The following is a 26,693-nucleotide window of genomic DNA, read 5'->3' as shown; positions in this document are numbered from 1 at the left end:
CAGGGTGAAGGACGCGTAGTGCCAGCCTCGGGTGGTGGCCAGGTGCGTCTCCCCGCAGGTGTGCCACGTGTGGCATGGGCAGCCCAGCACGCTGGCGTGGGTCTGCCGCAGCCAGGACAGCAGGTAGCTGATGTTGCGCTGCTCGTCGCACGCCCACGGATTGTCGCCCAGGGTTACGAGCCGCAGCACCGCCAGGCGCTCGAACGCCCCGTCGCTCACCGCCGTGAAGCGGTTGCCGTGGAGGTAGAGGCGCGACAGCCGGCTCAGCTGGTCCAGCGAGCCCGGCAGGATCTGCACCAGCGTGTTGTGCGACAGGTCCACCGCCTCCACGTTGCGCGGGATGTTGGTGGGCACCGTCCAGAAGCGGTTGCGGCTCAGGTTGAGCGTGCGCAGCGACGGCAGCGTGTTGTTGATGAAGACCACGCGCTCCAGCTTATTCGCCGACAGGTCCAGCACGCGCAGGTTCCAGTGGTACGCCGTGTCGTTCTTGTGCAGCAGCCGCAGCCGGTTCCCGGACGCCCGCAGCTCCCAGAGGGCGCGGGGCAGCTCGGCGGGCAGGCGGCTCAGCCGGTTGTGGGACAGGTCGAGGCTGCGCAGGTGACTGAAGGGGCTGAGCACGTGGTCCAGGTCGGACAGGCGGTTGAGCGAGAGGTTGAGCGAGTGGATGTTGTGCTGCAGGCCGCCGGGCAGGAGGCGTGCACCGTGCCGCGAGCAGTCCACCTCCCGGTGGCTCTCGCTGCACACGCACCCCGGCGGGCACACCGCCAGCGCCTGTGCCATCACCATCACCACGGAGAGCAGCTCCAAGGCCACCATCAGGATACACCTGCAGACCAAACAAAAGGGGCAGGACGTCATGGTGCCGGGCATAAAGCAGTGACAGCCATTAAGTGTGGCGAAGATCATGTCTCCGACATCTCAAGCATGAGAAATCAAGACAGGCATACGAAATACAGCATGCAGTATTAAACACTGGCGCAAACGTAGGCTGAAACAGGCCCTTTCCACTCCAATGGGATCAGTTTACTCTTAAGTGCTGGATTATGTGCTTTGGGGATTGGGGAACTGAATCGACCAATATTACACACACTGCACATTACACACACTGCTATACTCCAAAGCGCCCCTCCCCCTCTTTAGGAAATGTTAAACTAGCCTGCAGTAGCATTAGATTTAAACATTTATCTAAAAAGAAAGTATGATGTCCTTTGTTTAGAAGCCCTATGGGTGTCAGAGTCTAGTAGTGTGATGAGACTCAACCTCTACTCTGTATCTGCAGTTGAATGAGGTTGAAGAGGTGAGAGATGGCTGGCCTGTGCCCCTGCTATGGGTTCAGCTAGTGTGTGTCCCCCCCACCTCTGACGTGGCACGAGTAACACGCCTCCAGCGTCCTAACGACGGCGGACAGCGGAGTAACCCCGCATACCTGCCCTGGTGTGACTCTGGAGAAGCTGCCCTTTATCAGGCAGTCTGATCTGGCACAGGCTGCCGCAGAGTACTGCAGACACCTTCCCCCAGGCATATGAATGGAGCTGTCGGAGCATACGAGAAACGCGGAGGGGCAACGTTAGACGTGCGGCCATTGATTTCTACCCCATTAGGGTTATTTAAAAATGTGCTAGATAATTGCTTTCAAGTACAGAGTCCCCACGGCCCCCTCGTAGTGCCTGGTACGGACATGATCCATCAAGGAGAGTCAGCTATTGATTTTAGTGTCCGCATCATGGTAGCATTGCTCCTCCACATGCTAAATGAAAGTGATGATTAGTAAGCTGCATGTACCGGCTGAAACAGATGCAGCATGTCTCAGAGTGGAATGTGGCATGCGGTCTGTGTGTGTGTGTGTGTGTGTGTGTGTGTGAGTTCTATGTCTCATTTTGAACTGGGGTGTCTTCTGTAGATGGTCAGTGGTCTGCGCTAAAAAAAGTGTTGTGTGTTACAAAGTGTGAGTAAGATTAATAGTACGCTTTGTTGAACGCAGTGTTAGTGAACGTGTGTGTCATCGCATGCTCGTGTGTGTGTGTGTGTGTGTGTGTGTGTGTGAAAAGCCCACGCCTCTCACCTCCTTTCGTTTTCTTTCTTTCTGTCTTTCCTTTGTTTCGCTCATTACTCACCTTCCCCTCGTCATCATTTCACAGACATTTCCTCCTGTCCTCTCTCGTTCTCTCTTCCTCCTCGCGTCCGCTCTCTCTTCTCTTTTCTTTTTTTGTCTTTGTCCTTTGAAAGGCTGAAGTGAATGACTGATAACTGCTAGTTTATCCTCTCCCCCTCTTCTCCCCTCTTCTCTTCTCTTCTCTCCTCTCCTCCTCTCTCTTTTCTGTGAGTGGTGCTTATTCCAGTCTGCAGCTCTGTTCTGGTGATGCAGGTATCCCTTCTCTTCTCCTCTCTTCTCTTCTCTTCTCCTCCTCTCTCGTCTCTGTTCTGGTGATGCAGGTAGCCCTTCTCTTCTCTTCTCTTCTCTTCTCTTCTCTTCTCTTCTCTTCTCCTCCTCTCTCGTCTCTGTGAGTGGTGCTTATTCCAGTCTGCAACTCTGTTCTGGTGATGCAGGTAGCCCCAGTTGGAGCTGGGAGCTCACCTCTCCACTGCAGCAGCCTCTCGCACACTGCTTATTTCACTCCGATCAAGGCGGTGCGGAGTCTGTGTGTGTGTGTGTGTGTGTGTGTGTGTGTGTGTGTGTTTGAGAGAGGGGGAGAGAGAGAGAGAGAGAGGGAGAAAAGGGATGGGGCGGAAGAGGAGATAAATGCAGAGTAGAGTAGTCCCTCTGCAACTGACGATGGGGCAGGGAAATGCTGACTGCAGTGTTTTATTGTTACCCCCCCAACTCCCTCCTTCACACTCACACACACTTACACACACTTACACTCACACTCACACTCACAAACACCCCTAATCCTTTACTTTCCCCCTTTCCATTTTTTCCCCTGTTATTGTTTCTACGGCGGCCCTCGGGATGTGAGCTCTTAATATTGTGAGAGGCCATTCTGGCACAGCTAGAGCGCTCCCCCGGACGTGCCAGATCACTGAGACATCTTGGAAAGGACCCGTCTCAGATGACTGCTTCCTGACCTTTGGGTTACACTCTTAGCTTCATGCTTACAAGTGATGGAACAAACGAAATGCAATCAGATCCTCTGCACTGCCTGCGATGTTTTGATATTCAAGCGGTTCAGCTTTCTGTTGTGGAGCGTATGTTTTAATGATTATACCCACGTTCCGTTATCACTTTTAAAGCCTTTTTTTAATTGCATGCCTGGTGTTGTCAGGCAGGTGAATGGCTGCTGTTGCCGCGGTGGATGCTAACAAAAGGCGCTAGCCGGTGCGGAAGCGGACTGGAGGAGGCTTTTCTTTTTCTTTCTCTTTCTCTTTCTCTCCTCTCCTGCCGGAGTGAAAAGGAGACATTCTTTGAGAGGCAGGCGATGCTGCTCAGCACCACTATGGCTCCTGACTGCTAATGGACCAGCCTAGCTTCACGTGTGTGTGTGTGTGTGTGTGTGTGTGTGTGTGTGTGTGTGTGTGTGTGTGTGGGAAAGGGATCTCATTACATCTGTCAGCGGTAGCAAACACACGCACACTAAAACACATATAACACATTATAATCTCTCACACACACTAAACAACCACACACACACAACTGCCAACAGCAGGGCAGAAAAATGCATACTATAAATACATAGATAAACAGATCTGCTAACCATGTGTGTGTCTGTGTGTGTGTTTGTTTGTATAGTACAGTACAGTGTACCGACAAAAACACTGGCAAGCTCAGAGAAGATGTCCTGGTGACAAACACTGGACTGATCCTGTCCTTAAGTCTTTAATTTCATAGTGCATTTCATTACAGGTCCTCATGAAAATAAAACATTACCCAGAAGCAAAGGGAACTAGTCACAAAGTGGAGAAGTGGCGATGGGTCATAAAAATGTGAGTTGTACCACCAACAGGAAGACTAGTGCCTATTTACAGATGTGGTTTAATTCAGCATTAGGCCATGATGACCAGATGGTACAACATTTTTAAGTTTAAGTTGATTTGTATCACAAGTTGGCAATGTAAAGGCATCCACTTTAAGGCCAGGGCATTCAAAAATCCTAGAAAATAAGATGAAAAAATAGATTTTATGTAAAAAGATGAATTGCGTATTCTAAGAGCGAAAGACTTTCTGTGAGATTATTATGCTTATAACGCTAAGACAAAATACACCACACTAAGATGCCCATATACTACAGAATACACCACACTAAGATGCCCATATACTACAGAATACACCACACTAAGATGCCCCATATACTACAGAATACACCACACTAAGATGCCCCATATACTACAAAATACACCACACTAAGATGCCCATATACTACAGAATACACCACACTAAGATGCCCCATATACTACAGAATACACCACACTAAGATGCCCCATATACTACAGAATACACCACACTAAGATGCCCCATATACTACAGAATACACCACACTAAGATGCCCATATACTACAGAATACACCACACTAAGATGCCCATATACTACAGAATACACCACACTAAGATGCCCATATACTACAGAATATTTGGGCGAGAATTCACTTTTTTTGTGGGGGTGCCGTGGCCCAAGGGAAGCATCCCAACCATATATGGTCAATTTCCTGATCCCATTCTCATCGCTGTCTCACACTCATTTCCTGACAGTCTCTACTGTCATGTCTCAATAAAAAAAAGAGAATTTATCCCCCCCCCCCCCTCCTCCAAAAAAAAGAGACTGTACTTAGCTTCCAGTAGATAAACCCTGCAGTGACAGCCTCTCGTTAGTAGATACATTAGCTTTGGACTTTGCATTAGTCTGTCCCTACTGCCTCAGGGAATGGAGTGACTTAAGGATTCGCCATCAAAGACTTGGCTGAATTTACAGCAAACCAAGGTGGTATCAGGCAGTCTTTTAAACTGACATGTGGTGCACACTTGAGTGGCATCCGTGATTGAAACTTAATTTATATATATACTTATATACTTATAAATACTTATATATATACTTCATTCATTGTCTGTGGAAAATTCGACTAAGGATGTGGAATATGGCTGTAGGAATGGTCTTTATCGTTGATTTGAATTTCAGTGTGTCTTCTGTATAAAAAAAATTTCAGCAAACAAAAGTTCAAGTATTATTGCTGTGCCTATTATTTTAATGTCATTATTGTGCACTACATTCATCAATCTTTTTTCACATTTGTGGTACTTCGAAAAGACCTGAAGTAAAGCGCTATTAAGCAAAAATAAGCAATACCAACATTAAATGATTAAGTAGAAAAAGTTTCACAAATGACCCAAACAAGAGGACCAAATATCTTCATGTAAAAAATCCAGTAGGGCTATTAACACCTGAAGTCCGAAAATAAAGACACATCCGTGGCGATTCTATTCAGAATCAGCGTGTTTGCTCCGTAACAGTTCAGGGGGCATCATAACCACGCCCACACCATTCTTCAGGCCTCAGAGCCACTTCCTCCTGCAGCCCACGTCTCCTCTGGGCTGCTTTTAGTTTGCATCCGCCATTTTCTTCGACCCGCCAGTCACATCTTTAGTCTCAGCGATTGTGTTGTGCGCCGCCTCGTCTGTGTTCTCCTCAGGCTTCTCGGCTTCGTTGACTGAACTTTTGATCACATCGGAGTCGCCAGACGCAGCTGTCTTGTCACTCTCAGCCGCATCTGTCTTTTCCGTGGGGCTTTGGTCACTGCCGGGGGTCTCGTTCACATCCTTCTCCTGCTCCTTGGGTTGGTTGTTCTCCGCCTGACTCTCACCGTCTCCCTCTTCGTCTCTCGCCGTCTCCGACTTCATCTCCATCTCATCCTCTTTGGCCACCTCCGACATCATGATGGTGGCCTCGTTGGGCTCGCCGTCATCGGCCCTCCTTCTGCCGTTTGCCTTGTTGGCATAGGTGTCGAAGGAGTAGTCGCCGATCTGGCTTTTAAGGTGGCACACCTGGCAAGCCAGTGCCATGGTGCTAAACAGCAGAATCACGCAGCCTATAGCCAGACCCCCCATAATGAGCACAGAAGGGCATCTGAGTTCCAGTAACTCGGTCAATGTTTGGCAGGTCTGAACGACAGGCTTGACATTGGTGGTGGTCGATGACATTGGTGGTGGTGCGCTAGCCTTTGTGACGTGTGATGTGTGTGGTTTTCTTCTGACCGTTGTATTGTCAAACTGTGTCGAAGCGTCAGAAGAAACAGTAGAAATAGGCTCAGTTCCATTCAAAGTTGTTCCATGTTCAAAGACTGTTGTGTTCAGAGTAGGCTCTGGACTGTCAGTCATGTTTTCAGCCATTGTCCTGAAGATGGTGGCTATCAGAATGGCAGGGCACAGCAGTGAAGACTTCATAGTTCCTTTGGGGAATCGGATCAAAAGGAGGCTGAGTCAGTGTTTGCATAGTATAGATATAATCACCAAAAATCATTTATAATTTCATTAAATGTATCTCTGAGGCGTTCTGGAAAAATTACGTTTTGGTTTTCTGATCTTGTTTAGTTCTAAATACCACAACATTTACTAAAAATGAATGAATGAATAAATAAAATCCGATCAAATACACCTTGATAAAGTGCCTAAAGTGGGTTTCTATTCAGAGGTAAAGTAAAATGAAGAACAACACATTTATGACTACTGCACAACACATACAAATGTATTTATTTTTTTGAAGTTATACATTCTAAGTGTTTTTTTTATTATTTTTTATGGTTTTCATTTTAATGAGCTGTCCATTTCAGTCAGATTTGATAGAAGGTGACAATCACACCAGGTCATAGATTACTGTGCCCAAGTGTTACTGGGATCACCCTTCTCTTAAATAATCTTAAATTATCACTGATTATAAATATCAGAGTAGAGAACAGAAGTCTGGTTACCTGGTTCAGAAGTGCGCTCTTTGGTTGCGATGCTGGGCTTCAGGTGAGTGCACAAGCAGACCTCGGGCTTACAGTTACCACCTGCGACTGACGAAGGAAGTGCCGCCTGTACTAAAGAAGTGTGTTTCTTTCTCTCTCTCTCTCTCTTTTTCACGCCACCAGTGACTTGTTTCCTGTTCTTCTCTCAGTTCTGCTTGGGTCTTTTTGGGATATTTTTAACCCCCTGCTGTGTGTGTGTTGTCACGTACATTCAGAATGACTCTGAGGCCGTTCACGCATTGGTCGTAGGAGTAGAACCATAGTGCTGTTATAAATAGTGAGATGGTGAAATAGTAAGAGTTTTATAGTCAACCCTATTACAGTATGAACGATAGGCACAGAATGTACTCCATATTTCCGATAATGGCTGCACAGTAAATTGAATCCCTTCGTTAAGTTGTAGGGCTGTACTGTATTCAGCTTTGCAGTATGTTCCCAGGTTTTTGGGGTCACAGTGTAAAATGGCTGTTGAGTAACAGGAAAAGATATACGAAAGACTACATTTCCCTTCTTTTTTGTGTGGTCAGAGTTGTGCACCCAAATGAAGGTATTGAATAGGCTACTGTAATACCACAAGACATGCATCATTTTATTAAACAACATTATCAAAACTAGACCTAGCACATAGCGCTGCGTAATATGGCTGCAGAATGAAGGAGAAGGAGCAAGAATTATGTGAAATAAGAATAGTTTCCATTCCAAGAAAAATGTGTTATCTTGGATGATAACGTTTCTGAGAAAAATAGACTAAACGTTTGTTGTATGTCTTGAGTGAAAACTTAAGGAACTCAAGTTTGTGGATGTGGCGTCCACTCTGGTGAAATATGATGATGAGTGTGACTGTATAACAGATATATAGTCTTGTGTTAAATTTGAGCATTTTGTGAATACATGTGTAGTACAGTACAAAAAAAATAAACCTGAACTTTAGAACACATTTTGGACCATACGGTCATCATGGCCTCAGCAATCAGCTATGAATCATTGCTGGATTAAACCACATCTGTAAATAGGCACTTCCTGTTGGTGATACAACTCACCATTTTATGACCCATCGCCCCTTCTCCACTTTGTGAATAGTTCCCTTTGCGTCTGGGTCATTTTCTATTTTCATGAGGACCTGGAATGAACCAACAACATGAGCTTCATTGTTTTAACGTACTTACCAATTATTTACAAAGTTTTGAGAAATATGCACGCATAAATAAAATGTAGGATTATTAGTTGAAGGCAAGAATATGTTTGCAAACAATACTAAATGTAGAACATAACAGGACAGGGACACTATCATAATAAGTTTAGATATAGCCGCAAGCAGCGATCATCTGGGTCCAAGCAGAATGTGTGAACTGGCCCAGGTAGTCAAAGGTTGAATGATTTGAGCGCTTCAGCAGGTGAAAGATAAATAGCTTCTATATATGAATTTTGATTGGGTGTTGGCGACCAGCTTGATGAGCAAGCCAAATGGAACTTTAAGAGATGTGAGCAAATTTGTAAGCATAAAAGTATAAGCATACCCAATTTAAAAATTTTAGCTTAAGTGGTTTTTGAGATATTGAGATGTGTCAGTTGAAGCGCACCGCCTATGGACAATTTCACACAATGTGATGTGCCTCCAAAGAATGTGGTAGTGATGCAGGGTGTGACATTTCGTGAATTTCGTGCTAGATGTTTGCTCTGAACATTATTCACAAGGTGGCGCTTCTCCACAAATGACTTCGAATAAGCTAGGGAAATGCGCCCCCTAGAGGCCAACTGATTTTGTATAAGCCATGTGGGGCTAGAACCATAGCAGGTTTGATGTGGATTGTTGAAGCCTATATATCGTATCTAATATCATCAACCAGAGGTCAGGGAAAGAAAAAACTGGATGAATACTTGCACTGGCACTGCGGTGGTCATAACAGAGGCTAGCATGAACAACAAATATTTAAATTCTATTTATTTGCAGAAAAAAAGTCTTATTTTTTTGGTAGCCTAAAGATAGTTGTTAATTTGATAGACTGTATTTATCGTACAAAATCAGATATTCTGTGACACCCAGTACCAATTGGTATAAATAAATCCGAGCATCGCATCCCAACTTCTGTCAGAAAAAGTATGTGAAATTAGCTGTAGCTAAACTTTCCTTTTCTACCAGTTACCTATTAAGGGGTCTGTTTTTGTTCTTCTGTGATATGTCATGTTATAGATCTAAATGAAGGATCCGATATTCCATCTTCTCTCATTTCCCCTTTCTGTGGTGCTAGACCGCTGGCGGCCGTGCAGCTCACGTTACCCTACTCTGCAGTTCCTCCAACCACATGGAGAAGGCTGCCGTGCCAACACAGGGTGGCCATCATAGTGTTATTCTGTAGACCTGGCGGATTACCACTCCTATACCATTTCAATTTCAATTAAAATAAAAAAATGGCTGATGCTATGCTAGCATCTTCAGCCCATGGAGAATGACTGAAAATTACTGCTAACATCTTTTTTTCGTGGTGGTCAGTTTTGTCATCAGGACTGTGAAGAGCCACTTGAACGGCAAATGTCACATGGCTGATGGCCACAGTAATCAAAGCCCTACACTGATTGGTCACACTTGTGCATGATTTCAACTAGCCAATGGGAAACAAAACATCCTGTCACCGAAGTAGCACATGCTCACTGGCTGAAGCTAACCACCTAAAGCCTGACCCCCTGATCATGTGCAGGTCTCTTCCATAACCCTCCCAACACCCCCACTCCCTTTCAGGTATCATGACCTTTAACCTTTGCCTTTGTTGTGCAGGTTTAAGACGGGCCAGATCAACGGCGACCTGCTCATCTACCACGTGCTGCTCACGCTAAAGCCGTACTACGCCAAGCCCTATGAGATCGTGGTGGACCTAACCCACGCGGGGCCCAGCAACCGCTTCAAGACCGACTTCCTGTCCAAGTGGTTCGTGGTGTTCCCGGGCTTTGCCTACGAGAACGTGGCGGCCATCTACATCTACAACTGCAACACGTGGGTGCGCGAGTACACCAAGTACCACGAGCGGCTGCTGACGGGCCTGAAGGGGAGCAAGAAGCTGCTCTTCATAGACTCGCCGGCGCGCCTCGCCGAGCACGTGGAGCCCGACCAGCAGAAGCTCCCCGCCGCCACACTCGCCCTTGAGGAGGACCTCAAGGTCTTCCACAACGCCCTTAAGCTCGCCCACAAGGACACCAAAGTCTCCATCAAGGTGCGATTCACAAGCCGACGTAATGACTTGCGTTCATTTAGTGGTGTTCTGCTGACGGTAGTAGAAGTACTTCAGATGCCATGTCAGAGGCTTCCTTGCACAACTCAACTTCCCGTCTTTTATAGCATTTGGGGGTTCAGTGTTGTTCTCAGGGCCAACTAAACTTATAGACAGGATGAGCTGGAGTCACTGCCACAAACATCAATTGGTGTAATAACTGTTCATGTTCCTTTTCCTGCTGTTAGGAGCAGGTGAGGCTCATGATCTTCACTAACCCCCCAATGACATAGGCGCCTTTGCACTGCTCTTTTTCCTGCTTTTTGTAGTATTTGTAGATTCGATATCATGGTTAGGGAGAGTTTGCCCAATGGACTTGGGTGCTAACTGGGAACTCTGATTCCTAGAGGTCTGCTCTGTCTCCTGAGTAATGGAGTTAATAAAAACTGATAACTGTTCCCGTTCCCCTGTTCAGGTGGGTTCCAACGCGGTCCAGGTGACCTCAGCGGAGCGCACGCGTGTGCTAGGCCAGTCGGTCTTCCTGAACGACATCTACTACGCCTCGGAGATCGAGGAGATCTGCCTGGTGGACGAGAACCAGTTCACCCTGACCATCGCCAACCAGGGCACGCCGCTCACCTTCATGCACCAGGAGTGCGAGGCCATCGTCCACTCCATCATCCACATCCGCACGCGCTGGGAGCTCTCCCAGCCCGACTCCATCCCCCAGCACACCAAGATCAGGCCCAAAGACGTGCCGGGGACGCTGCTCAACATCGCCTTGCTCAACCTGGGCAGCTCCGACCCCAGCCTCAGGTACAGCTGAGGAGGCGTGTGTTTCTGTGGCTCTGCTGTCGGGGGTCCTACTACAGTTTGTTTTCTTGTTAGACTGATTCATTGTAGTTGTAGGTTCATTCAAAAAAAAAAAAAACAATGCTGGTAAAAGGTCATTATCATTGTTTTTGGAATTTGAATATCACGCAGTCTGTTTACACCTTCCAGCTCTGCATTCTAAAACAGTATTTCAGTCCAAATTTGCATCTTGTTCTTTGCTTGTTTTTTTTCTCTCTTGTTTAAAATTGAAAGTTGCTCATGCCTTGAATCAGAGAGTCTGGTTATGTGTGTCGGATCAACACTAAGATCTTCAGTCTTTGAGTCAGTTCATCTGATCAACACTAAGATCTTCAGTCTTTCAGATCTTAAAACTGCTTTAAACCTCAAATCACTCTTCATTATGACAGGTCTGCTGCCTACAATCTGCTGTGTGCCTTAACCTGCACGTTTAACCTGAAGATCGAGGGTCAGCTGCTGGAAACGTCAGGCCTTTGTATCCCGGCCAACAACACGCTCTTCATCGTGTCCATCAGCAAGACCCTGGCGGCCAACGAGCCCCACCTCACCCTGGAGTTCCTGGAGGAGTGCATCTCCGGCTTCAGCAAATCCAGTTAGTACCACAACCTTCTGACCTCAAAAGCCACATTGTGTCTCCTACAATATGTGCATGCTCATAACGCTTTAAAAGAACATTTCTGGCCTCAGCAAGCCCAGTCAGAACCTAACAGCACCTGCCACTTTTCTGCAGGAGGCTTAAAATGTCCGGTCCTGTCACTATGTTAAATGTCCAAGAGCGTCTTTAACAGGATGTTCTTTCAGCATGAGCACAGGAAGTTCGTGGTTTGAGCCTGCAGGCTTTGGGCACATAACTCTAATCAATCCACTAAGCTTCTTTAGGTAGAAGGATGTACCAGAACAATCTGAATTCATACAGTGGCCTTCAAAAAAGCCTGTTTAATATCCTGTGATATGTACACAGCTATGAGTAGGTTTAATTTCAAAATAAACAAGGTTTAATTTCAGCATTGAAAACTCTTGGTTTGGGCCTACAGACCTTAGGTATGTACAAAGATGAATCCACTACGTATCTTTTTGAAAAGCATTTAGTCCCTCCTTTCCTTAAACACAAACACAAAATATTTTAAGTGTATTTGAATAAGCTGAAGGTAACTGTTAGATGCCCTTGTTATCTCTGCATATACAAGTTTCCGTGCATCTGTGTGAGCTTAATGTAAGTGTTGGATCCCCCTGTGGTCTGCGCATTAAGAGTTTAAATGCTGTTTGAGCTGAATTGTAAGTGTCTGCATCGAGTTTAAGTACATCTATATGCTGAATATAACTGGGAGACTCCTCTGTTATCCTTGTACATAGAAATTGAAATGCATCTGTGCGAGCTGAATGTAAATGTTGCATTCCCTTGTTGTATCTGCCTATAGAGTTTAAAAGTATATGTGTAAGTTGAGTCTAAGTGTGAGAGTACCCTGTTGAATCTGTCTATAGGGTTTAAAGGTATATGTGTAAGTTGAATCTAATCGTGTGTGTGTGTGTGTGTGTGTGTGTGTGTGTGTGTGTGTGTGTGTGTGTGTGTGTGTGTGTGTGTGTGTGCAGGTATTGAGCTGAAGCACCTGTGTCTAGAGTACATGACCCCGTGGCTGCTGAACCTGGTGCGCTTCTGCAAACACAACGACGACGCCAAGCGCCAGCGGGTCTCCGCCATACTGGACAAGCTCATCACCATGACGATTAACGAGAAACAGATGTACCCCTCCATCCAGGCCAAGATATGGGGCAGCCTGGGGCAGGTACTACTTCAACCAGCAATCTTTCTTTCTTCTCTCAATCTCTCTTTCCTTCTATTTCTCCTCTCTCTCTCACGCTCTCACCTTCTCGCTCTCTCTCCCTCTCCCTCTCCCTCTCCCTCTCCCTCTCTCTCTCCCCCCTCTCTCCCCCCCTCTCTCTCCCTCTCTCTCTTCCTCTCTCTCCCCCTCCCCCCCTCTCTCCCTCTCGCTCTCTCTCCCTCCCTCCCCCCCTCTCTCTCACCCCCTCTCTGGCTCATAACCATAACAGTATCTAAGAATATAAATTTGACAAATATACTCCAGCTACTCCCCCGAGGCCGACACTCCTGTTCTCATATCCAGCTGTAAAACTGTATTGATCTGGAACATTCTGCTCACTAGTCAGCAAGTCTAAATGCTCTTTCATGCATTATTACACGGTCAAACCCACAACTGCGTTGATGTCAGCTGAGGGTGTGAACCCAAATGAAAGGAGGAGTGGGCTGATAATGCATTATTTCCGTTCTTCTAGAAGTTATAAAAGTGGCAGAAGCCCTGTGCATGCATTCCTGTGTGGCTTGCATACAGTAGTCTGTGTAGGCATAACTGCTAAACCTGATAAGCCATTGAGTTCATATGTAGAATATAACTGCGTATAACGTTGTGTGTAAATGTGAATCCACTCAATGTATTATACTCAATGTTTAGCCTGTGAAGGTATAACTGCTTTACCCGATAATAGCTATATGGTTGTAAAGTTATATGATAACTATATGTGAAATATAACTGCCTTTAATGTCTGTAAATGTGTGGAATGTTAACTGTCTGTGTAAAACCCCTGTGTGTGTGTGTGTGTGTGTGTGTGTGTGTGTGTGTGTGTGTGTGTGTGTGTGTGTGTGTGTGTGTGTGTGTGTGTGTGTGTGTGTGTGTGTGTGTGTGTGTGTGTGTGTGTGTGTGTGTGTGTGTGTGTTAGATAACGGACCTGCTGGATGTGGTGCTGGACAGTTTCATTAAGACCAGCGCGACCGGAGGCCTGGGCTCCATCAAGGCCGAGGTGATGGCCGACACCGCCGTCGCTCTTGCCTCCGGGAACGTCAAGCTGGTGTCTAGCAAGGTGAGGGCAGACCCCAGAGCAGTACGAGCTTCTTAACGGTAGAGAGGGACGCCCCTGCTCTGGTTGACTGCTTGGCCCCCTCATTGCTGCTTGCAGTTATACTTGTCTTTCTCTTCTTCTTCTGCCATAGGATCTGTATAGCAGCACCAACGTGGAACTACGAATGAGAATAGTCTAGATTACCATGCAAGTACTGCAATCTAGACTATTCTTATTCGTAGTTCCACTCCTGAGGGAGAGCACTTCCCTTCGTAACTTGCACTTCTACTAGTACTTAACTTGCAGTTACCTTTTTTTCTATTTCTTGTGTAAAATAGTATTTATTGTTACACTAGGTCTCTCTTGCTCGTAGCTTGACTGTTCTCTCCTTTGTACGTCTGCTAAATGACTAAATGTAACTTATCGACCCTGCTTTGACACTCTCAGGAAGTGCAATTAGTATTAGCCAGTGGATCTGTCTTGTAGCGGACACAGACAACATGACCTCATATAGTTTCAATTAAATTGGCTGCTAGTGCACGCGCACTTACGTTCAACCAATCCTGCGTGGCGAGTGTTGATGACCTCGGCTCACCTCAGCACAGCACTAGTGCACGCGCACTTATGTTCAACCAATCCTGCGTGGCGAGTGTTGATGACCTCACCACCACACTAGTGCACACTCACCTATGCTCCCTGATGTAGAGAACAGATAGAGAGGTAGAGAACAGATTCTGTTTAGATTCCTATCTTCATTTGTCAGTTACCCCTTTTCTCTTTGTTGATACAATGGAACAAATCATTGGGTTTTAGTTGTCATTCAGTCATGATTAATTACTGTATAGGTTATATCTTGTATATGTAAAACTTTTACATATAAAAATAGACAGACATAGATTTCTCTGTAATTATCATCATAATAAATATCATAATCATAAATTAATTCAGTAATGATTTAAAACACCTGCAAGGCTAAGCACCTATTTGGGCATCCTTGCTGGGAAACAAACATCTCAAAAAGCTCTCAAAAGACCAATAGAGCGACACGTCTGGTAATTGGCATTAGATATGCAAGGTCTGAGCTGATGGCACGTTACAGTTCACCTCATTTACCTCAACTTCCTGCTCTGTATCATTTCCCTTTTTGTCTAAAGGGTTTGTCGTGGAAAAAAAACACGTAGTTCCGCCTTAGTGTGGCCTCTGAATCATGCCATCATGGCGTGAGTGAAACCAAACAAAGGACAGCTACTTCTAGTAAAGAGTGTTATGTCATACAAAATGACGAAGGCCCACATTGTGTTTCAGCCTGAAGAGTGTGAGGTCATTTAATGAACAAACTGTAGAGGTATAAGGGGCTGTTATCTTCGTCTTCATCTTCACCTCATGTGTTCCGCTGTGTGACGTTTGTTTGTCCTTTTACCAAACAATGAATTGTATACAGAAAATATGAATGTGGGAGAGTCTCAGTGCTATTGGTCAGTTTTGGCTAAAACATGGCAGCAGCAGCCTAACTCTGTGCCCAACTCTGTGCCCAACTCTGTGCCTAACTCTGTGCCCAACTCTGTGCCCAACTCCCGCCAGGTCATCATCCGCATGTGCAAGATCATCGACAAGACGTGCCTGTCTCCCACGGCGACGCTGGAGCAGCACCTGATGTGGGACGACATCGCCATCCTGGCGCGCTACATGCTCATGCTGTCCTTTAACAACTCGCTGGACGTGGCGGCGCACCTGCCCTACCTGTTCCACGTGGTGACGCTGCTGGTGGCCACCGGGCCGCTCTCGCTCCGCGCCTCCACCCACGGCCTCGTCATCAACATCATCCACTCGCTCTGCACCTGCTCCCAGCTCAACTTCAGCGGTGAGGAGGGCGCCCCTCTCAGCCCTTACAGGGACAGTCCCCTCCCTCCAAAAGACTTACTTATTGTTTGGCACATTCACAAACAACAAAATATCATGGTTTGACCAGGATGAAGTCAAGTAAATAATCAAAGTGAATTTTTGGGTGAGCTGTCTTAAACTCTGGGCCGCTAGTGTCAAAAGCTAGCGCTCCCCGACGTGTGTCATAGGGGGTTTTGATCGTAGATGTTCTTGATGATGAACGTGTGTTTGCAGTGGCAGGGTGTGTTTGCAGTGGCGGGGTGTGTTTGTGTTTGTAGTGGCGGGGTGTGTTTGCGGTGGCGGGGTGTGTTCGCGGTGGCGGGTGTGTGTTTGCGGTGGCGGGGTGTGTTTTGCAGTGGCGGGGTGTGTTTGCAGTGATGGGGTGTGTCTGCAGTGGCGGGGTGTGTTCGCAGTGGCGGGGTGTGTTTTTGTCTGTCTCGGGTCGTTAATCTCTCCCACTCTCTTGTCCTCTCTCAGAGGAGACGAAGCAGGTTCTGCGCCTGAGCCTGACGGAGTTCTCCCTGCCCAAGTTCTACCTGCTCTTCGGGATCAGCAAGGTGAAGTCCGCAGCGGTCATCGCCTTCCGCTCCAGCTACCGTGACCGCTCCTTCTCACCAGGCTCCTACGAGCGCGAGACCTTTGCCCTCTCCTCCCTGGAGACTGTCACCGAGGCCCTGTTAGAGATCATGGAGGTATGAGCACACACACACGCACACACACACACACTCACACTCACACACTCACCCTCACCCTCACCCTCACCCTCACCCTCACACTCACAGCACCTGATAAGAGTCTGAATGAGAGAAGTAAAATTGTCCTCATCCGCCTGCAGGGATTTTAAAAAGGTAAAATGTGTGGGGATCTGCAGTGTAAGCGTTTCAGTAGGATTTGCCAGTGCAGTGTAAGTCCTATGTGCCAGCAGAACAAATGACAAATGTTAGCATAGCACCCTGCAACCAGTATGTGCTCATCCACTGCAGGGTAATGTTAGCATAGCATCCTGCAGCCAGTATGTGCTCATCCACTGCAGGGTAATGTTAGCATAGCACCATGCAAACAGTATGTGCTCATCCACTGCAGGGTAATGTTAGCATAGCACCCTGCAACCAGTATGTGCTCATCCACTGGCGTCTTGGTTGACACTTTTAACCGTCGCCTGGAAGTGTCTGCTACCAAAAGAAAATTCTACCGTCGCTGACTACGTCACATAGTGTCGCACAAGTGCGATTGGCTAGATAGACGGCACGCGCCATTGACTGCCTTGTTTTTTAAATGGAGGGGATAGAGGAAAGGCTAGCGGAGCTAGTGAGGAAATATAGTATAAGTATAAATCGAGCTTTAGTCATGGCTCACTGGGTTATTTTTACTGATATACATACCCACTGGGGGTTTTCATGATGTTAGTCATATTTCCTGTCTCTCTGTATCTTTGTGTGTGTGTGTGTGTGTGTGTGTGTGTGTGTGTGTGTGTGTGTGTGTGTGTGTGTGTGTGTGTGTGTGTGTGTGTGTGTAAAAGTTCTATAATCTGCAACAGTTAGTCACAGGAAAAGCAGATCAGAGCTGGTGGTTGGTGGTGGGGGCTGTGGTTGTGTGTTAAGATGCCATTAATGCTCTCAGTGGTTCTGATATTAATTGCCCCCTTTACCCCCCCCCCCCCAGGCCTGTATGAGAGACATCCCTGGGTGTCGATGGCTGGACCTGTGGACAGAGCTCGCCCAAAAGTAGGTCTCACACCTCTCTCTCTGTGTGTGCGAGACACATTTAACTGATGTTACTCTCTTTATCACCGCTAGCGGTACAAACCACATCTGATATCTTTATTGCTGCGTGAAAACGACACACTATATCTGATATGAAGGGAGAGATCAAATTATAGTGTTATTAGAGTGTTTTTCGATCGTGTTTTGGGCATAGTGGTTTCACTGATAGCCCTTTGGTCAAGGATGTGGTCTGTGCTGTGAATGGATTGCTGGTGTGATTATTTGGTTTTCAGTGCCAGAAGTAGCTCTCATTTACCGAGTATGGCTGACTGTTCAGCCTATGAGATGTTAAGGTGGGCTGGGTTTGAGTGTGTTCTGTCCTGTGTGCCTAAAATCGAACAGGAGAATCTAGAGCGGACCTACACCCTATCTGGGTCTACTTGGATACACTACTGACTCTCTCTGTGTGTGTGTGTGTGTGTGTGTGTGTGTGTGTGTGTGTGTGTGTGTGTGTGTGTGTGTGTGTGTGTGTGTGTGTGTGTGTGTGTGTGTGTGTGTGTGTGTGTGGTGTGTGGTGTGTGTGTGTGTGTGTGTGTCCTCCCCACCAGGTTTGCCTTCCAGTACAACCCGTCCCTGCAGCCTCGGGCCCTGGTGGTGTTTGGCTGCATCAGCAAGCGAGTGAGCCACGGCCAGATCAAACAGATCCTGCGCATCCTCAGCAAAGCCAGCCCACTGCTCAGCATCGACAGAGTACGTCACCTGCACACACTCTCTGTCCTTATATCCACACACACACACACACACACACACACACACCATGAACCCTAAAACACATACACACGCACCAAACAGATCCTGCATATCCTCAGCAAAGCTACATCACCTTCTCACTCTCTCTGTCCTGATGTCCATATACACAGAACTACATCACCCTCTCTGTCCCGATGTCTATATACACAGAACTACATCACTCTCTTTGTCCTGATGTCCATATACACAGAACTAAATCACCCTCTCTGTCAAGATGTTAATATCCACAAAACTACATCACTCTATTTCACTCTCGCTCTCAGTGAGAGAAACTCTTCCTGTAAACATCATTACACCATCACAGAAGGCTTAGGTTCACTAGTAAACATCATTACACCATCACAGAAGGCTTAGGTTCACTAGTAAACATCACTGCCACTGCACATCATTAAGCCTGGCCAGCCCAAGTAGTCACCAACTCACACTCCAGAAAGGGAAATCCAGATGCCAAGAAAAACAACTTCAATCACTTTCAGGTTTAAGCTAGTAACTGGTTAACATTACTGAGGCTTTATTGCATCAAAGACAGCCTTGCTTCAGCAATGTCTTGTACGTCACCAACTAGCTCTCGTTCCCAAGGGATGTGTCCTCTGGAGGGACACGGAAGCCAAGTTAGTAAGAACAAAAACACCTCAGGCTTTAGATGGTCAACAGTATCTAGACTAAGCACCTCTTGACTCCCTGCTCAACACTGACCTAACACGTCATCAGCTTGAACTTTAGCCCCAACACCTACTAAAAGCTTGAGACATTCGGAAGCCACAAGCACTCCCAGTAAGAACAGGATAAATTCCTGAACACATTAATACACCGTCACACAAGGGTCTAGATGGACTAGAAAATGGCCGACACAATTCATACTCTGCATGCGAGCAAGGCCAGCTCTCTCAACCCCAACATCTGGATGAATTGGGAGTAGACAATGTTAATGTAACAGTGCCATCAACTGAGGGTTTTAAATACACCAGTCAATGGGCAACACACTGTGGGGGAAAGAAAAAACACGTAAAGGGCTACTTAAAGCAATTAGGGATCCTTTCAAAGCAGGGTTATGGGAGCTGGCTTAGAAGGCTAATATAAGGCGTGCAGTGTGGTGGCAACCTCATTAAAACCCCCATTGTGTGACCACAAAGAGGAGTCCCTCAAGAAGAAAGAGCCCACTCACTAGCAAATGTTTCACTGGAATCCGTTAGCAGTTTTGTTAGTCCTCAGAAGATGAATGGAAGTGAATGGGAGCATGCTATCCAGCTAGCAGTCTACTACTTAGCAACTTGCATTCATGATACATGAGTGCATTGACATAAGAATTGCCACACATCAGCTGTCAAACTGAAGCCGGCCTTGTTTATGAAAACACCTCTTCCCCCAATACACTCCACATGACCTTACCGTGCTTGTGTGGTATTTTTAAACATCAGGCCTTGGACAGGTTGTGTTAGGAGAATGTTTAGTTTAAACACCAGACCTTAGAAGGTTGTTGGCAGCTATATCTGTGACACTTGTGAAAGCAGTACGCTTGCACGTCGCACCCTCTTTGGGCTATATCTAAACTGCAGATGACTCAGTTTCTCATTTAAGGCCTTCTGAGTGACCACAGAACTCTTCTGGTTGAAACGTCAGATCGTTTATTTTTTAATTATAGACCTTATCACCAACTTGCTTGCTCAAGCTCAGGTTTAGGCCTTGGTTTTGGTACAGCATAGAATAGCCATGAGATAATATTCATTGTTAATGATGGAAAACAACAAACAAATACATTTTCCTACTGTTGCATTATTCTGTTTGTGGTTGTTTGTTTGTTTGTTTGTTTGTCTGTGCCCAGGGCCTGGAGAGTTGTCTTAAGGGCCCCGACAGTTACAACAGCCAGACGCTGATCGAGGCCACAGTCATCTCCCTGACCAAGCTTCAGCCTCTGCTCAACAAGGTACTGGCACAGCCTTAACCATCTGTCTTTGTGAACCGTCAAAGGCTCGTAGAGCGCCACGGGGCCGCACCGCGCCGCACCACTCACTGTCTGTGTTAACTGTCAAAGGAAGGATTGGAAAGGCTGCGGTCAAAGATGGGGGCTTTCAAAAGCACACTGCGGCCACAACTGCCGAGAGTTAGAAAAAGGATTAACCATCCAGGCTTCAGTGTGTGGTGGTATTGCTTTTTTTTTGTTGTTGTTGTTGTGTTGTTGCATATTGAGCGCACGCTAGTGTGTATGTTTAACTGGTGAAGTGTGTTCTGACAAACATAAATAACACACACAGATGTTTCTGCAGCGCTCACGTTTAGAACCGGTTTGATGTTCAGGCTTAATGCTTATAGTGCAGAGGTTTTCAAACCGTTTGAAATTGTTAGTAGAGTGGTTTAAACAGGTTTAAAGTTGTCCTCCCAGACAGCAGACTGCGGAGGAAGCAGATGTATTTGACAGATGTTTCCACTTCCTCCTCAGCTAAAAGCATAATATCTGTGAATATTAGAATATGGGTCTGCATGGCTGACTGTGAGAGTCGGCCAATTACTCACCTTAATTCTTGGCTAAATATGAAGTAGGTATGTAAAGTGTTTTTCTGAATAAAGTACTGGGCTCGTGTAGGACTTCTTTCAGGGCTGTTTTCGGGAAGGGGGGCGGCGGGACATACTCGGGGGCTTCTGTGCGACCCTGAAACTGCTGGGTGGTGCTTGCAGTGGTGGTTTGCGCTTATTCGTTAAAAGCGACGTGAGTGGAAGACGACAACAAGCACCATTTTTAAAACCTGCAAGATTTATATTTTTTACCAGTGATTTACAGCAAAATGAATTATTGGCTAGTTGTGGTTATCATCAGTGCATGAACTCCACTAGTGTCGGCTGAAATATAGTCTGAAGAAGTATATGTTTGTATGTATGTTGAAATGTATGTTTCCTGTATTATAGCGTATCTCCTGCTGAAGTTCCCCTTTTAAGCTCTTTGGACATACATGCTTGACTGTCTGTGTCTGTGTCTCTGTGTGTGTGTCTGTGTGTGTGTGTGTGTGTGTGTGTGTGTGTGTGTGTGTGTGTGTGTGTGTGTGTGTGTGTGTGCCTTCAGGACTCCCCCATGCACAAGGCTTTGTTCTGGGTGGCCGTGGCGGTTCTGCAGCTGGATGAGGTGAACCTGTACTCGGCCGGCACCGCTCTGCTGGAGCAGAACCTCCACACGCTCGACAGCATGCGCGTGTTCGACGACAAGGTACTCAACCACCCCCCACCCCCCAGAAGGCCTGCCTGGAGAGACGAGACTCAGAGTGAAACCTCATAGAGAGAAAGTTCCCCCCAGTTCTGTGTAAAGCATCTTTAGAGTTTCTGCTCATTAGCGGATCCTATATTTAGACACGGGTGAACATGCATAGGTATGATGGAGTAGTCAAGTCAGGTCAACTTTATTTGTGTAGCACAGCAACAGAAGTCATACCAAAGGGTTTTACAGTTGAGGTAAAAACATTGATAAAAATTTAAATAAATAAAAGGAAATGAACAACTAAGACAAGTAGCATTGAATAAATGTAAAAGGAATAAAAAGTAAGAGTAAGACCAGCAAGTTAGAATAAATAAAAATGGAAAATAAATAAATACAAATAAAAACAACCATAAAAATAGATACATTAAACAAATAAAAGCACTAATAAGGTAAAACACAATAATTCTCTTTTTTTAAATATACTTGACCAAATTCTCAGTTTGATCTAAAAGCACAAATAGAAACACCACCTCAGATGGGACTCAAATGCAATAAGAGCAGCACAGCGCCAAATTAAAACCCAGGAAATGCAAGTGTGTGAAAGTACGTTTTTAGTCTAGCTTTAGAGGTCCCTTTGCAGGCAGCAGATCTGATATGTAATGGGAGACTATTACATAATTTAGCACCAACAGCAGTAAAAGTTGATTTAAGATTTAGAGGAACCAAAGATCATAATTCTGTCTTGTTTTCATTAAGCTTTTCAGGAAGCTATTACCCATCTACAACCTAATGTCTTCTAGGCAGTTGAAGAGGGGTTGAGTAGCGCTTCAGAGAAAGGAACACAAAAGGAGGCCGTCCGGTCTTTTCTCCCAGTTTCATAATTGGCAGGGGCCTTAATGAATGCCTGAAATGTATGGATATGCAGGTGACATTAAACTCGGGGCGTCTGTTAGCAACATGTTGCCTGCATAGTCCCTTGGGCTGACGACCGACCACAAGCTCTAAACAAAAACCTCGCCATCAGCCCACAGAAACACAGCTCTGTTTGTAAATCCTCCCTCTCTACTCTGCTGCTCTGACGAGGTGTGCCTCTCCTCTTCCTCTTCCTCCCCTTCCTCCGCCTGCTCCCTCTGCAGAGCCCTGAGGAGGTCTTCATGGAGATCCGGAAACCTCTGGAGTGGCAGTGCAAGCAGATGGACCACTTCGTGGGCCTCAACTTCAACTCTAACTTCAACTTTGCGCTCGTAGGACACCTGTTGAAAGGTGAGCTGTGACGAAGCTGGTGACATTTTGTGTTATAACTATATACCTAGGCAGATTGACAATATGTAGCATTGCGTTGCATTATTTTGATACTGTACATTAAGCCTCACACCTAGGCGTTTGGAGCAACACTAATCTTGGAGCTGTCATTGAGATTATTTAAATCTGGATTGGGAGACAGACAGACAGACAGACAGACAGACAGACAGACAGAGACAGACAGACAGACAGACAGACAGACAGACAGACAGACAGACAGACAGACAGACAGACAGACCAGTTTTGATTCAGATTTGAGTCCTTTTATTTTATTTTTAATTTATTTTCACATAATCTCTATATTGGAAAACATCCATTTTGTGTAAATGTATTCCTATGACACTTCCAAGCTGTGTGAATAATCGTAATGCTTCATCCAGGCTACAGGCACCCCTCTCCAAACACGGTGGCGCGCACCGTCCGTATCCTGCACACACTGCTCGGGCTGGTGGGGAAACACCGGCAGTGTGACCGGTTCGAGGTGAACACCCAGAGTGTGGCTTACCTGGCAGGTGAGGAAAAGTGGAGGAGAGAGGAAACTCACAGCTCCACAGCGCCCCCCTCTGCTGTAATGATGAAACGGCATCTAAATACATATACTGTATTCATATTTACACTGTTCAAACACATTTAAATACATATACTGTATTCATATTTACACTGTTCAAACTCATTTAAATACATATACTGTATTCATATTTACACTGCTCAAATACTTTTAAGCATTTACATAAATAAGAGGTGATGTGTAAAAAACAGCAGTGCCTGTGATGCCAGTGTAGTGATGAAACAGCGTTTTAATAGTTATATCACTTAAATACTCACTCTGTGTGAGAACATACGTGCTGATGAAACAGCGTTTTAATAGTTATAACACTTAAATACTCACTGTGTGAGAACATACGTGCTGATGAAACTCATCCTATCTGCTGCAGTGATGAAACAGCATTTAAATACTGACTCTGTTTAAAGACCCCATTTAAGTACTCGCACTGTTTAAACACACAATTGAAGTACTTACCCCTTTAATGACTTAAACCATTTAAATACTCCCACCATTTAAATACTTATGAGCAAATGGGAAGAAACGACCTCTGCAGTGGCCTCTCTGCTGTAGTCCCACTATTGAAATCCTATTGATTGTTAAGTGCGTGTGCTGTGTGCTGAGGGTTTCCATTGACTGCCCTTGACTGGAGGTGCTGGTGTTAATGAAGTAGGTTATTTGATGGTGGCTCTCGTGTCTCTGCTCCTCAGCTCTCCTCACCGTCTCCGAGGAAGTGCGTAGCCGCTGCCGCCTGAAACACAGGAAGTCACTGCTGCTCCCTGAAATCACCATGGAGAACATTCCCATGGACACGTACTATATGCATCACATGACCCCAGCTGCAGGTAAGAGTTAGCAGACCCTTCATGAATACTCTGTTTCTCATCTGGTCTCTTCATTCTTTCTTCCATTTATGCTGGTTGTATTTGTTTACTTGTTTATTTGTTTACTACGGAAAAATGATGGATTTCTTTTGGTTTTCATTTTTTGTGTTCATCTTTGTCTACTGGCATTGTTTCTGTCTCAGGACGTTGCGGAGAACCAGCCGTGGGCATCGCCCAATGTGTCGGACCGGTACCTGACGGCCTACTACCCCACGGTGGGGCAGATCAGCCCCCGCACTCGCAAGTCCTTGAGCCTGGACATGGGCCAGCCCTCGCAGGCCAACACCAAGAAGCTGCTGGGTAAGCACAACTCAGGAGAACTTGGAGGAGAACTTAGAGGAGAACTCAACTGATACTATAGACAGGAATCATACACACTGATACTATAGACAGGAATCATACACACTGATACTATAGACAGGAATCATACACACTGATACTATAGACAGGAATCATACACACTGATACTATAGACAGGAATCATACACACTGATACTATAGACAGGAATCATACACACTGATACTATAGACAGGAACCATACACACTGATACTATAGACAGGAATCATACACACTGATACTATAGACAGGAATCATACACACTGATACTATAGACAGGAATCATACACACTGATACTATAGACAGTGTCACTTCTTCATTGGGGGGGGTTTCAGCATTGGGCTCTATAAAGCACCCATCACATGTCTCTTTGGATAAGAGTGCTTTGCGGGGGGGGAAAAGACAGGTGAAATAAATTACAGTTTTCTGAAACTGAACGCACAGCCCTTTGAAAGGGATTGTCTACCTTGCCAGATAAGATAACTACTTCTTAAGAATAGAAGACTATCTTGTAGAGCCAGAAATCTCAGAGGTTTCTTCCATCCTTCTGTAAGCACGTGATCCGTGTCTAATGCAGATAAACTCTACTCCCTCTTTATCTTTGGCATGCTGGCCCCTCAGGAACCAGGAAGAGTTTCGACCACCTGATGCCCGACACCAAGGCACCAAAGAGGGCAGAGATGGAGGCTGGCCTCACGACGCCACCAAAGATGCGGAGAGTGGCAGAGAACGACTATGAGATGGGTGAGTCAGTCAAGCGTTTGTCTTGATCAGTCTTCCTGCTCTCCATTCAAGATCAGTGAAGCAGTTTGTCTGTAATACAGTAATCAGACAATGCCTTGTTTTTGCCTCCACAATAGTTTTGCACAAAGAAGAATTGCACAGTCATGTTGAAATGACTGTTGGAGTGTGTTGAACACTAAGCCAACTTGGACAGTTACGTTAAAAAATGGCCCATTTCCGATAGTTAAATCAGCCACTTGCTATGTGTAAATGCAGTATACAGACTGACAGTGTTACATTAAATCAGCCAGTTGCTATGTGTAATGCCGTATACAGATGGGCAAATCCATCAATAAAAGCTTTTTAAAAGTGTGTGTACTAACATTATAAGACTTGAGAGTTTCTGGAAATAATATATTGATGCTGCATATGCTTCTCATATTGTCATGGGACTGCCACAAATAAGTTTTCCTTAAATGTCATCACAAACAACTGAATTTCCCTGTATTTGAAAGCTCCTTGGCAACAATGTCATCACCAACAACTGAATTTCCCTGTATTTGAAAGGCTCCTTGGCAACACACAAATTGGCCTTCAGTGTGATGTATCTCAGAGATTGCAGTAAATGGATTGCTTCACCATAATTGCAACCGTCAATAACAACTTTTGAATAATGTTATCCAGCACTAGTGTGTGCTGCCGTCCAACCTCCACAGCACAGAGAAGCACATAGCTCAAGACAAATTGACATTTGTTCCATGTCAAGCGAGGGCCAAGTATAGTTAGTCATAAAGCCTGAAACTTAATAATAAATACCTTGGCAGCTGTACAATAATACCTTTCATAAAACCCTTAGTAACGTCAGTTATGATGGATTCACCCTGATGACTTAGTTAGTTAGTTGTGCTAACTCTGCCCGTTGCTTTGTGCCAAACTGAGGAGTTAGTTAGTTAGTTAGCTAATTAGTTAGTTAGTTGTGCTAACTCTGCCCGTTGCTTTGTGCCAAACTGAGGAGTTAGTTAGTTAGCTAATTAGTTAGTTAGTTGTGCTAACTCTGCCCGTTGCTGTGCACCAAACTGAGGAGTTAGTTATTTAGTCAGCTAATTAGTTAGTTAGTTAGTTAGTTAGTTGGTTGTGTTAACTCTGGCCGTTGCTGTGCACCACAGAGCCCCAGCGGATGTCCCAGCACCACCAGCTCAGGAAGGTGTCCGTGTCCGAGTCCAACGTGCTGCTGGACGAGGAGGTCCTCACCGACCCCAAGATCCAGGCTCTGCTCCTCACCGTGCTGGTCAGTCACATCACGTCTCTGTTTTCACCATAGCCTCTGTCTCTCTATTTCTCTCCCTCTCCCCCCTCTCTATATCTTTCTCTCCCTCTCTCTTTCTCCCTCCCTCCCTCTCTCTCTCTTTCTTTCTCTACCCCTATCTCTCTCTTCTCCCTGTTTCTCTCTCCCTCTCTCTGTACTTCCCCTCAGTATTTTAT

General features: G+C 45.8%; 2 protein-coding genes across 2 annotated transcripts in view; one reads left to right on the top strand and one right to left on the bottom strand.

Annotated features, from left to right (window-relative positions):
- The window catches only part of LOC122129257 (neurofibromin-like), a 66,217-nt gene that overhangs the window by 33,325 nt on the left and 6,199 nt on the right, over positions 1 to 26,693 (top strand). The window contains 17 exon segments of the mRNA XM_042704244.1: positions 9,707 to 10,139; positions 10,612 to 10,952; positions 11,378 to 11,580; positions 12,579 to 12,772; positions 13,722 to 13,862; positions 15,423 to 15,702; positions 16,200 to 16,414; positions 17,385 to 17,446; positions 18,034 to 18,175; positions 20,058 to 20,159; positions 21,291 to 21,431; positions 22,556 to 22,682; positions 23,102 to 23,233; positions 23,976 to 24,142; positions 24,311 to 24,449; positions 25,110 to 25,232; positions 26,378 to 26,499. Of these exon segments, the coding sequence (XP_042560178.1) occupies positions 9,707 to 10,139; positions 10,612 to 10,952; positions 11,378 to 11,580; positions 12,579 to 12,772; positions 13,722 to 13,862; positions 15,423 to 15,702; positions 16,200 to 16,414; positions 17,385 to 17,446; positions 18,034 to 18,175; positions 20,058 to 20,159; positions 21,291 to 21,431; positions 22,556 to 22,682; positions 23,102 to 23,233; positions 23,976 to 24,142; positions 24,311 to 24,449; positions 25,110 to 25,232; positions 26,378 to 26,499 (3,064 nt within the window).
- Positions 5,333 to 7,623, bottom strand: LOC122129256. The gene is made up of 2 exons (XM_042704243.1): positions 6,895 to 7,623; positions 5,333 to 6,375 (listed from the first exon to the last, which is right to left on the bottom strand). Exon 2 carries the CDS (start codon positions 6,368 to 6,370, stop codon positions 5,528 to 5,530), a length of 843 nt encoding a protein of 280 aa, XP_042560177.1. The 5' UTR covers positions 6,371 to 6,375; positions 6,895 to 7,623; the 3' UTR covers positions 5,333 to 5,527.

This window comes from Clupea harengus, unplaced genomic scaffold (genome assembly GCF_900700415.2).
Source record: "Clupea harengus unplaced genomic scaffold, Ch_v2.0.2, whole genome shotgun sequence".
NCBI classification, from domain to species: Eukaryota; Metazoa; Chordata; class Actinopteri; order Clupeiformes; family Clupeidae; genus Clupea; species Clupea harengus.
Note: the sequence above shows the minus strand (reverse complement) of the source record. Positions and strands in the feature narration are given on the sequence as shown.